The sequence below is a fragment of the Thermobia domestica genome, chromosome 6 (genome assembly GCF_964235325.1).
Source record: "Thermobia domestica chromosome 6, izTheDome1.hap1.1, whole genome shotgun sequence".
NCBI lineage: Eukaryota > Metazoa > Arthropoda > Insecta > Zygentoma > Lepismatidae > Thermobia > Thermobia domestica.
Genome location: NC_137459.1, coordinates 17,487,790 through 17,501,565, shown reverse-complemented (window position 1 = coordinate 17,501,565; position 13,776 = coordinate 17,487,790). Strand labels below are relative to the sequence as shown.

The 13,776-nt window shown below is 36.8% G+C and overlaps 2 protein-coding genes across 2 annotated transcripts in view; one reads left to right on the top strand and one right to left on the bottom strand.

Annotated features, from left to right (window-relative positions):
- LOC145687638 (uncharacterized) overlaps window positions 1–13,776 on the top strand; it is a 270,371-nt gene that overhangs the window by 79,864 nt on the left and 176,731 nt on the right. The window lies entirely within an intron of this gene.
- The window catches only part of LOC145687855 (carboxylesterase 5A), a 112,104-nt gene that overhangs the window by 14,081 nt on the left and 84,247 nt on the right, over window positions 1–13,776 (bottom strand). The window contains exon 2 of the mRNA XM_081761345.1: window positions 1,464–1,573. Coding sequence (XP_081617471.1) covers window positions 1,464–1,573 — 110 coding nt within the window. The remainder of the gene's footprint in view (window positions 1–1,463; window positions 1,574–13,776) is intronic.

The following is a 13,776-nucleotide window of genomic DNA, read 5'->3' as shown; positions in this document are numbered from 1 at the left end:
CTATGGCCAATAAGGACCCCGCGGTGCCAGAGTACTGATAAAAATCGCTGAGCGTAAGACTTCAAAATTTACCTACGATATACAGGGTGTTTCAAAACAACACCGACAACGTTTGAGAGGTGATTCCTGGCACCAAAACAAGACAAAAAGTATAGACTATCCTGGGTACACAAATGCTTCTTTTCGGAGTTATAGGCTGCCAAAAAATGAATTTTAAAGGTCCATAGCTCCAAAACTATGGGACGTACCGTACTCTCGGGTCAAGACTTCACTTAGGAACTAGTATGTGCCCTATCCAAACATCAAGTTTCAGAATCCTGTGGTACTTCCGAAACAATTTTAATAGAAGTAGTTGGGGAGTACTTCAAATTATATGCCCGTAGCTAAACTCCCTCTGTAAAAATTGCTTCGTGAGTATCTTAGGATTCTGTAAGATGTATTTTTGGATAGTTAACATATTAGTTCTTGAAGTGAAGTCTTAACCCGACTACGGTAGGTCCCATAGTTTTGGAGTTATAGACCATTAAATTTATTTTTTTATCATGTTTTCGGCAGACTATAACTCCGAAAGGAAGCATTTGTGCACCCAGGTTGGTCTATATTTTTTGTTTTATCTTGGTGTCAGGAATCGCCTCCAAATGTTGTCGGTGTTGTTTTGAAACACCCTGTATCTCTCTCTCTCTCTCTCTCTCTCTCTCAGTGTGTGTACGTACGTGTGTGTGCAATGTGCATTTGTATCTAGTTCTTGGGCGAAACATGTTCAGAACAAGAGGTCTCCCTAAGCGCGGGTCCTGGGACGGTTACCCTAATGGCCACTTCCAAAATCCGCTTCTGCTCCTGGTTGATATGAGTCTTTTCTTGTGTATTACTTTGGATCAGATCCGTGAATTTCTATGCGCTGTTCTCAAACGCGCTTCTGCCATTATGTGCTTTTTCTATAGCCATATTTGCTTCATTTGATGCATTTACACTGCGCTGAATTTATAGCATCTCTATTTATCGTACTAAATACATATCCATAAATTGAAGTTACTATTGGAGAAACACAATTTCTTAAAATTTCACACGTAATTTGCGAGTGTTCTATTGGAGACTGGGTCAGTGGCGTCATTTGGGGGGACATTGACTAGGGTAGTTTACTAGATGGGGTCATGGTCCCTTACTTCTGAGAATTGAAAGAACCTTACGTGTGGTCCAACGATATTCTACGGAAACTTGGTCCCCTAGCCTTCCTGCACTTGCGCCTATGGCATGAGGAAATTACCATACCCTTAGTTTGGGAACTACATATTTTCTAATCAATTATAAATTAATATACTAATAAAAGATGTGAAAGCCGGTGAAGAATCTTTCCCCTTCCCTTCAAAGTAAAATCTGAAACGACGTTGCTGGATTGTATCTTAAATGAATTAGGCACCTACTCAGACCTACTATTTTTTTTACCCTGTTTTGGAAGTGATTACCTTATGTTTTGTTGCAAGGATAGAACCATCCCAAAATTCAGTGGCACCCGTTTCAAAAGCTCCTGGATGAAACCATAACATTACTGGCCACCCTCCATCTGGTGGGTTTCCTAGAAAAGGGAAACAAACATTAATATTGATTATTTCATTTTTTATTTTCACATTTACATAAAGAATTATTTATCATCAATATACAGACCAAAAATTCCGAAAACGTTAGTCCTTTTTTAATATAGAGACATGTTGGGCGGGATTTTGCTCAGATGATAAGTTGGGAGAGGGGACCTATAAACTGTGTACCAGAAATAATCGATCTTACCCTCATATACTCTGCCACCTGAAGAATTTTAGGGTGAGCATTGTGTAACTCCTGGATTTGTATAATTTCTAGGGAGGATAACTACAGCGAAGGTTGCTGTACATTATTATGTGTTAAAGAGAATTGGAAGACACACAGTAGTGAGTCAAGAATTGACAGATGGATTAAGATCATATGTGTTCATCAGTTCTCCCATTGGTTTTAGATTATATAAACATCCTGATATCTACACAAGGCCAAATAGTCATATCGTGTTTTAAAGGCAATTGAATGACTGAAAACTATAATGGCATAAGTGCATAATAGTCTGGTGGCAGAGCAAGAGAACCTTGCATTTTGGGGTGACCAATGTTTTTTGATATTTTCTTATAGATTTTGGTGTGCTGAATCCAAAACTGCCGGGTGCAACTCTGGCACCCTTGAGCATTTCCCACAAAACATACTAACGATTTCCCCTTCCCCTTTTTATTAAAAAAATGTTGACTTCAGGGAAATTATCTGTAACTTCTACAGTAATTAACGTAGAATAACGGTTCTCACCTTGTTATGTTTCTATTGGAACAGTCTTTCCACCTATGTTAATCACTTGCGGCTGCGACGAACAGGAAAGGGAAATAAAATGGGAACTTCTGGAAAATTCCCTCCCAAAGCATCTTTCAGCTCTTAATATCAAGAGCCATACCTCGAATCTCCATTCGGAAAGAAAGTATTTTTATATTTTCATGAAGTTTCGACACTAGCAAACAATATTAGGAAGGGTACCGCCCTGGCACCCTCGAATATTTCCCACAAAACTCACAATTTCCCATCATTTGTATTTTACCAAAAAATTATTGACTTCTGGGAAATTATCTGTAACTTCTACAGTAATTAACGTAGAATAACGGTTCTCACCTTGTTATGCTTCTGTTGGAAAAGTCTTTCCAACTATGTTAATCATTTGGGCTGCGACGATCAGGAAAGAATTCGTCAATGAGACGTTTGCTGTTCAGAAGCATAGCAAGAGCAGTCTGGAGAATAGTTGGCTGCTTTGTCAATGCTGCAGTTACGATATTGCAGGTAGTTTCCAATGAGTATTGCAGATAGCTCAGTAATTCCAAACATCTCTAATAGGGAAAGTAAAGTTTCACTAACATTATTTTTAATATTGTCTTCAGAAAGGGTAGTTTCGTAACTTTTCAATCTATCATCAGGCTTCTTCACTTCATTCATTATCTTTGTACTTAGTTCTTTTATTGTTTCTCCATCATCGTCGTCATCTTCGGTAATAATCATGGCAAGAGCAGCTTGATTTTTAAAGGCAAGAATGCTGGATACACCAGGAGAGGACAATACTAGAAGGTCTTTACCTATTCTTTCCTGAACATCTCTTATAATTGCAAGACGATCAGTTCTAGATCCATCGTTCTGTTGATAAAGATGGTAAACTTAGATGGAGTTCCAAATACGAGAGGCGTCCTCTTTTAAAGCTGTCGTGACTGCGTTGATTCCATCCCCGTCACTTCCTTTATTTATGCTGCGTTTCAGTAAACAAATTTTAGTTTGACTTACTGTGCAAGAATTGATTGTAACAGTCTTTGTGGTAACGAGTGTCTGCCGCATCTAGATCTCCAACAGCTCCATTTACAAGCACTCGAACAGCTTCGGATAATTCGTCATTTCTAACATCACATATTTTGAGGATAGCTTCTTGAATAGTAGGTTGCCGTGGACGATCGACCGTTCTAAGAAGGTGATATCTGCGCCATCGACTTGGATTTTTTGGATCAGGATCGGAACAGATCTCTTCACAGAATAGACAGTCAGTATGAAAATTGAAAGGTTTTGCGTCTGATCTTCTAATTCGTTTCACCTGTGGTTCAGAGGAGGTTGAAGTTGACTGTCTTTGGCTCTCTTGATATGCCACTTCGTAGTATATGTTGATACGCAGTCCTTATGAAAGTATACTTACACATTTTCCTCAAGAGAAATAAACCGTTCATCACGTCTAAGACTACTTGAAAACATAATTGATCGAACCCGAGCTGGTCCTCCAGTTATAAGCCGCTCTTGTGTTTTCTGACATGTGAAAATGCACTTCTTTTCATCCGCCATGATTTTAAAAAGTGCACTATGAAACACCAATTTGAAACGTGTTAACACACATAAAACAGTAACAGTTTATTCACTTGGCACTAGTCAGTTGTACACTCACCCACATATTCACTAAAAACTGTTATGTTTATGTGATGGCTGCTACCTGTAGATATATAAAAAGGTTGAATTAATACATTGAGGAACGTTAGAATTAATAACGATGAAAAGATAAAAGGAAATTTAAACATTAAGATACATGAACTTATAGCCAGGAATCGTAAACTGAACTTAAAAACAACAATACAAGTACTAAATATATCCTACTGTCCAAATTATATGAGGAAGATAATTGTACCATCTATTGTGCTACTTATCAATTCTATAAATGTAAATTCCTTTTAAATTTTAATTATTGAAATGTGTATCGCACGGTTACAGTTCACGTGTGTACGGTTATTTTCAAATGTAGAAAGTTCCTGAAAAAATAAAATTATTTTCTTTCCGGATGGAGATTCAAGGTACGGCTCTTGGATATTAAGAGCTGAAAGATGCTTTGGGAGGGAATTTTCCAGAATTTCCCATTTTATTTCCCTTTCCTGTTCGTCACAGATCAAGTGATTAACATAGTTGGAAAGACTGTTCCAATAGAAGCATAACAAGATCTGAACCGTTATTCTACGTTAATTACTATAGAAGTTACAGATAATTTCCCAGAAGTCAATAATTTTTTGGTAAAATACAAATGATGGGAAATTGTGAGTTTTGTGGGAAATGTTCAAGGGTGCCAGGGCGGTACCGTTCCTAATATTGTTTGCTAGTGTCGAAACTTCATGAAAATATAAAAATATTTTCTTTCCGGATGGAGATTCCAGGTACGGCTTTTGAATATTAAGAGCTGAAAGATGCTCTGGGAGAAAATTTTCCAGAATTTCCCATTTTATTTCCCTTTCCTGTTCGTCCCAGCCCAAGTGATTAACATAGTTGGAAAGACAGTTTAAATAGAAGCAGAACAAGGTTTGAATTTTTATTCTACGTTAACTACTGTAGAAGTTACAGATAATTTCCCTGAAGTCAACGATTTTTTTAATAAAAAGGGGGAGGGGAAATTGTTAGTGAGATTTGTGGGAAATGCTCAAGGGTGCCAGCGTTGCACCCGGCAGTTTTGGATTCAGCGCATCAAAATCTATAAGAAAACATCAAAAAACCTTGGTCACCCCAAAATGCAAGGTACCCTGCAAATCTTATGGACTGGCTGCCAGACTATAAATCCTGTTTCCGAGAGAGAAAACCGAGCTTAAAGTTGAATGGTATCGAATCTTAGTAAAGAAAAGTGCGATTATAAACAGTTAGATTAGTGGGAGATAACATTCTTCTAGTTAGATTTCTTTGCCACACACAGTTTCTAGTGTCTCTTTGTTTCTTATAAACTTACCTCAGTTTGGACCAAAACGTTATTTTTACCGTTAGTTTTCACCCATTCAACTGTCTGTACTATCAAATCTAAATCCGCACAAAACAATAAGTTTATGCCATTTCAATTCTTTACGTTCATATTCACAATGCTTGCGTACCGCGTTTTACCCTTTTAAAATTAATTTTGGCTAAAATGATTTCTGTCATGGATTTACCTTACTGATAACATTGTTATTATTAAGTAATGTTCACAAATATTTGAAGGACTTTTCCATCACAGGTCATTGACTGACCTTTTCTACAATTATTTGTAGGAAACACTCATTTCTGCGTCATGTATTCGAGAATGGATTGTTGACGTGCACAAAGTTTGAAACGCAGCACGAAACAGACATGTAAAGTGCTGGTGCTTGTAATAAAGATTTGCAAGATAAATAATGTTACGAAAGAAATTTTACTGTATTGTGAGTATACGCAAACTAGTAAGGCTTTTCCATTGTGAAAAAGAAACCGCCCTTCATTCATTTTATTTTTTAAATCTGTATCATAACTGCATAATGAATCAAACTTCTCATCTTTTATTTTCTTATGCATTAAGGAGGCACGTCAGTCTCAAAATCAGTTCTAACTAATTATTCCATTAAATTCTAAAATTCCGCGTCACATCCTGTAGGACTGCACGATACACCGGCTGGAAACCACTGCGGTAAGGTTTGACAATTATTGGACAAGTTAAAATTACAGTGGTATAAGTCACTTTCAAAAATAATAATAATAAAAACCAGATCTACATACGTCAAGGGCCGGCCTTAAGCCGATTGGACCGATTTCTCCCAATCGGGCCCCGCACCTAAGGAGAGCCCCGCGCTAATGCCATTTACTCTACTGTCCAGTCTAATCTAATCTCCAGTGTCGTTTTAACAACAAACAAGTGTGATGTGGATCCTATGACTAATTTTGCTCCCAATACATGAAATTAATACATGTCATTCCGCTCGCGGGACCGCCAATGCTTGCGGGGCCCCGGCCAAGTGGCTCTGCTACTCTCTGTTGTCAAGTACAACACAACATATTGAAATACAGGTACACTCATGTCCAAAATTATTGTCGTATGTCTATAAATATGTTGTTGTAAGAATATAATTTCATAACGAATTTGCCCGGTATTTCTTATAATGTTAGTATGTGTATAATCGGCAAAGACACGTATATGGCAAATTTCATGTCAAAAGAGCAGTAAATAAGAACAATAAAACAAAAATAAAACTTTCTTGATCATTTAACAGCATTTTGGTTTACTCATTCTAATTTTCGTATGTATAATTCGTTTCCTATGAAATTTACCACAAATAAACATTTCTCGATTATATACACAGTATCAGTATTAAAAGTACCCTGCAAAATCATTATCAAATTGTATTCTTACAAGAAGACAGTTATAGACATGTGACAATCATTTTGGACATTAGTGTACATCTATGGACTCCACAAGGGAGGGTATGACCTCTTCGAAGCAAGTAAATGAATAGTTTGTAACCCCTCTCCCTAACAAGTAAGGGAATAGTTTGTATTAAGTTTCCGGGCATAAGCAAATATTTTCCGTATTTAATGCTGGAGTAATCTCTATTTTTTTTACAACTTCTGTTGTAAAAGTATATATTATGTCCAGGGAGTATTCTGTATACCCACAACATCCCTAATACTCCTCCAAATTTCCTTACACACACCCCTGGGCGTAAAAATATTGTTTTCTTTGAGTTTGTGTATAGGGCTATTATTCTGGGTGCACACCCTCTTTTATCTTGAACATCCCACTAACTAGGAAAGTTCGCGGGGTGTTACTTTGACTTCATATCTATACTATGCTCAATTGATTCCTTTTTATATATGAAACAATTTCGCGAACTAAGAAATCCTCGATCACAAGCATGTTTGAAATACAAGGATCAAAAGTTCAAAACTGAACAGAATTTGTAAAATGTTTGAAGAAACTATTTTTGAGATAGATATTTCATTTTTCGTATCGGAGTGTTTACTTCGGTGCCCAACACAATGGTGAGGAAAAAACGTACGCATTTTGCAAGGTAAGGGCAGTTATTAGGGAGGAGGTGAAGGGTAATAGCGTCTTACAACTTGCAAATTGCCTCCTGTTGAGCACACCGTGTCGAAAAGTTAATAAAATGTATTTGTTACCCCTATTCGATTGTATTATTATAATATCACGTTCCTGTGTGGCCACCTTCAAATGTAACAATGGCATCTGTTCCCGAAACACTTTGCCAGGCGTGAGAAATTCAATGGAGAACGTCATGTTATTCATATTTAATCTTGTGATAATCTATATTGCGATATTTTTGCGTTTTGTAGGTAAAAGTGGAACCAATGTTTTCTCAAAAGACTCTTTTACCAATGTGTTTTTCCCGGATCAGCTGTCCAGCAAAAGATTTTGCACTTTGCGCACTACAACGTAGTATCATATGTGGAAAATAAAGATCAGTTGAAGATTAAAATAAAGTTAAACTAAATAAATTATCCACCACAGGTGGGTTCTGACAGTGAATACCAATATCAGTTTACACCACCGTTATTTTATTTGTAGTCAATCCCGAGGAACTGTTGCTTCAAACAAATCGCGCAGCACCAGAGCGCCGGATAACTGCGGAACTATCCCAAGCGGTACTCCGAACTCTGTCGGCCTATGCTTATTAATTACGGGAAACGGTGTTTCAATATATCATCACTTGCCATTTTTTTCAGCTAATTGAAATGCCAATTATGGGAAAATATTGGTCAAACTCCAGTGAATATTTGAAGATATTCAGCTACAACATTTTAAAAAGAAATGAATAGCGAGAATGTGCACTCAAAGTTGTGAACAAGGTTGCTTTTTTCTGGAGAAAACTGATGTTTGCATACATCAACGCTAGCCGATTGTTTGTTTCTTGGTCACATTTATCGCCGAATATCGTAAAATATTCCCTGAAGCTTCGGCACTATTTTCCAACAATCGTCATTAAAATCCGATAAAAAATTTAAAGAAAGAAAAGAAATGCTAGAGATGAGATATTGAAACACTGTCTTCGAGAATGCAGAAGCAGAAGCCTACTGGGTCCTGAGTTCCATTCACGTTAGTTCCACGACCAAGAGTTTTGAAGGCAAATGTCATTGTTCAATTTGAAGGTGGCCACACAGGAAAGTGATAATTGAATTAAAATACAGTGGAATAGGGATGGCAAATACATTTTGTCAGCCTATCGACCCGATGTGCCAAATAGGAGGAAATTTGCAAGTTGTAAGACGCTATTACCCTTCACCTCCTCCCTAATAAATGTTCTCATCTTGCATAATGTTTACGTCTTGACCTCAACCATTGTGATGGGCATCCTAAAAAGCCACACGATACCAAAAATGAAGCATGTACCTCAAAAATAGCCTTTTCAAACTTTTTGCAAAATCTGTTCAATTTTGAACTTTCAGCACTCGTAATTCAAACACGCTTATGAATGAGGATTTCTCCGTTTGCGTAATTGTTTCATATATAAAAAGGAGTCAATTGAGCATAGTACCGATATGAAGTCAAAGTAACGTGAAGTAAAAGTTCCTGGCGCTTTTACTGATTATGTCATGTGATACTAACGTGAATACCGAGATGGTATCAAATAAATTAGCCTCAGTGCAACTTCTTTGCATATCCTTTCTCTTATTGTAGCTATATATTAAAGATACAAAACCAGAGGACAAACTTTGTCCTCTCCTGCGAAAAATCCTGTCGATGTATTTTTCTTTAATCAAGTCAGGAAAACCGAATATATACTAGTGCATACTGAATAAGTGGCTGCTTATGAAGGTTTATCTTCTAACTCGAATAATCCAATGGAAAATATGTCATCCATCTTCCATCAGTCCCTTAAGGTTTGTGATCGTCTCATCACCATTTCATTTTGTCTGCAGTCGATAACAATTTCAAGCTGATTATACATTTCATAACTAGCTATTTACGATGTTCTCACTAGCGTACGTTAGGTTTCCCTGACTTGAATTCTTTTCAAAAAGACACAGCTGTTAAGAAATCTTGAAACCAATGAATTTACTTGAATGTGCATTTCGTTATGTCTTACAAATAGAAACTTACAGAAACATAGACATCACCATTGTATTTCTCGTATAATTCTAGTTCAATTTGATATATTACATGACCCCCATCCTACTTTTAAAAGTCGAGCAAGATACAAGATTGCCGAATTCAAGATGGCGGCCATGATAAGCATACACTGAAATAGATGTCTACTTCCCCCCAATGTCGGTTAATTTGTTTTTGTTTTTCATCCCTTTACTCGTTTTACAAATAAAATTAAATTTTCAAACTTGAAACATATTGTTATAATTTATTCTGATCAATCAGGTTTTTGGCCACTACGGCTGTATTTATGGACGGGAGCATTTTAAATTCTCCTTACGCTCTTTTCTTGATATTCCACACTTTTCTACCTAGTTTGGTCAAAAAACTATATTTCGAATCAATGGGTTTATTTGTAAGAGAAGAAAACTATGACATACCGGTAAAGATCCTTCTTGAAAAATTGCGAGGCACAAGGGTGAAATGTATTTTAAAATTCATTCAGTGTCTGCATTTTCATTCGAGTTATTTCTCTGAAAAATTAATTGTTATAAGCAATGAACAGGGTGACCGTTTTCACCAGAACATTTTGCAGATGGAAAAAGTTATAAAGGGAAATGGTTGTAACTATTAGACCAGCAGGGAGCGCAATATCTATCTATCTACATATATATATATATATATATATATATATATGTATATATATATATATATATATATATATATATATATATATATATATATATAGTTCTACAGACCTTGGTGCAAGTTAGTTGTAAACCTGGGGCCCCGCAAAATGTTCCCAATCGGGCCCCGCACCATCTAAGGCCGTCCCAGAGAAAACTTATGTCAGAGCTTCATTCAACTGACAACAGGTGTCAGTGGAATTTCTAGTGATAAAGGAAACAACTGTTTTGTTATCGAATTTATTATGCAGTGCTTTTTCCGTTAATTTCTAGAAAGCAAAGAAAATGCGACTTATTTAATTTGATTTGAATTGAGTTTAGCATCCCTTTCAGCAGCAAGGGTATATAAGACGCTTGGTGGACCTACAACTTAACATGGGATCCAAACCACGTGAACTCCTGCCTGGTATCAAACTCAAGGTCTCCCACGCTAAAGATACGTGCGCTATCCACATAGCCAAGAGGGAGCTCAAATTGAGACTTATATATTGCGACTTAGCACTGTAACTTTAACCAGCTCCAGAGCTCGGATCACAGAATTCTTTTGTCTTACTGGACGCAGCTCAGATCCTACATGTGTTACGAGTATCAGCACCATGATTATTGGGTTTCGACGTTTCGGTTTTGGATTTTGGCTGGAAGGCACAGTTTTATTAATTGCTAGAATCTAGAGGTAAAATGATTTCACTGGCTTGCTAGGTTTTTTAACTAACTCCACCCGTTCTACATTTAGTGCTCAGTTTCTTCACCTTTTTACTTTGACTCCAAGTAGATACTACTCTTGCGAATGCTAAAAGCCAGAAACTAACAAATATTTCCGTTATATGTAGTCTTGTAACTAGTGTTGGTCATTAGACAAAACCAGACGACGGGGCACAGTGACTCAGTGGCGGAGCGCTTACTTCTTGTGCGTGTGGTCCCTGGTTCGATCCGCAGCGAAGTAAATTTGTGGTGGGCAACATCAAGTCCGTGGGTTTTCTCGGGGTACTCCCATTTTCTCGTTCCACCAATTGTTCCATCATCATTCACTTGCCGCAGTTATTGTCTCCCTTAGCCTAAAGGGCATTATTGGAAGACGTTAAACTGAAATATTTCGTTTTCTTTATAAGATCAGGTGAGAAATAAATTTCTCGTCTCGTCTCGTCCCGTAAAATTTGTAAAAGTCCCATCCTTCATCTGATATTTTCTTTAAAAAATACAATATCAGAAGGATAGTATATATCGTATATGACTGATGGAGATTATCCGATCTTGTCCAAAATTGGGACGGTGATGGAACTTCACGAATTTAGTACACATTTAAGATATTATTGTATGGTGTTGTCTGTTGTTGTTGGCATGAGTTGTTGGCCGTCCAACTTGGGGCTTGACTTAATGAAAGGTTATTGCATGTGGTATACTATCGACGATACTAATCCGATCTTGACCAAATTTAGTATGGTGGTAGACTTTGTGTAAGCTTAATACGTACATGAAATATTGTGGTATATAGATAATTGGTTCTCAAGTTATTGATCACCAAATTTAGGTTTGGATTTACTAAAATCAAGAAATTTCAACTAAATCACGATCGATAAAATACATCCGATCTTGATCAAACTTGATATGGTGGTAAAAGGACGAAATATTATGATATACAGATCTCAGCTCATAGTTGGTGGCCATTGCATTTGGGCCAGAACTCAGTGAAATCATCTAATCTTGACCAAAATTGAGATGTTGACAGATCTTGACGAGCTTAATACAATATTATGGTACAGGGCTTTGTCTCCTGAGTTAATGGCCATCAAAATTGGGGTAGAACTTAGTTAAAGTAAATTATATACGGTGAGCTATCGATGATAGTATAGTGATCGCGACGACCCGTGAAGTCTGGTCTACTACAATTATAGAACTGCTTTGACTCACGTGTAATACAGTGGGAGACCCGGGTTCGATTCCCGGCGGGAGCTCATGTGATTCGGATTCCACGTTAATCAGTAGGTCCACGTCTCATATAGCCTCGCTGCTGAAAGGGACGCTAAACTAAAATCAACTCACGTGTAATACATCGGAAAAATTCGGTACGATTCGTGGGGCTGCCTTCTGAGCGCACACCTGAGAAAACGTGAAACACCAGACGTGCACCAAAAAGTTGCCAAACTTAAAAGACATGAGGAATGAGTGACAAAAAAGTAGCTTAAAGACCTGTAACATGAATACTAACAATTATTCGAATTATTCGGTAACAATAATAATAGCAAAATACAAAAGAACAACAATAATAACAACAAACGAAACTTGGTGGAAATCCGACAACGCCTCAGATGTTATCCGTATAGCCCGAGAGACGATACTGGCAACATTTCATGTATGGGTGTTGACGACCAGGACACACACTTCCGTTCTATTATTGAATGCTAATATAGATAAATCTAGGTCAAGCTTCACAACTCCTTGCGACCACTATAACTCGATCTTGACGATATTTGGCATGGTACCAGACCCTATGAAGCTTAGTATATATGTGAAATATTGTGGTATAGCCTCAGTACTTTCTATAAAATTAAACTCTATTAAATTAACTCCAGTACTATACAGTAGTTCATTTCCTTCCTTTGAATCAGAATTGTTCAATACCTCCTAACGGATAACGAAACACATAGCACAACAAATGTATTTAATCGTACGAAAATTGAAATTTTACGATTTCTCATTTATTATCCAACACATTCTGCTTTGACTGTCATTTTAAAAACATAATATAACGTTCATTATCTTAACAAACAGGGTAAATTCTTACTACAAATATATTTTGTTTCAAATTGGTCAAATGCTTTATTACCATTTCACATTTCCGTGTTTAATTGACACTGTATAACACGAAGTTCCTGAACCTTGTGGTGGAAGCTACGTCACTTATTTTTGCTATGTACGGTCTCGGGTTGAATCATCAGACAACTTAGATTCAAAGTTCGATTATTCCCATAGCTCGCGTCTCACTTTAAGTACATTTTTTTTACAAGGTCATAAAGTCGTTATGCATTACATAAGCATATATCCAGTGCCGTAACTAGGCAGGAGCAACTGAGGCAGCTGGGAAATTTTATATTGATTGAAAATTACTGGCGAAAGATGGACGTTTCACTTAAAAGAGTACGAAGCAAAGCAGGTATAATTTCAAGAAAGCCTGAGATATTTCCTTTAGACGTTAATGTAATATATTGCAGTTGTTTAAAAATCAAATTTTGTCTTTATTAGCACGGTCAAGCAATCCAATAGAAATGCAGTTGGCTATAAAACTCTTCAAATGTTACATGGCGAAACTTCAGTGTTCACTATCATATAAAAGAAACTTATGATTTTGAATGGAAATTTGAAATAAATGTTTTTCCATGGTTTTCCTTCTGACCCACGCCTGTCACGAAAGAATATAATTTGGAGTTATTTTAGCTAGAGATGTAACTGAAAGATGTTTGGAACGCGTTTCAATAGGAGTAAGTGGATGGTTATATGATATTCAGGTAGCCAACAGAATTGCAGTTCTTCACGTTCTCAATATATTTTTTTTTAAATTTTCTTTTTAGTACAACCACCTTGACCTTCATCAAGAAGAAAGAGAAACTAGTTATTCGGTTCTCAGCATAGCGCTATAAGATTATTTTCGTTAAGGAAAGGAACGAACCAGCAAAGATAAAAAATTATATCATAGTTTTTGAACGG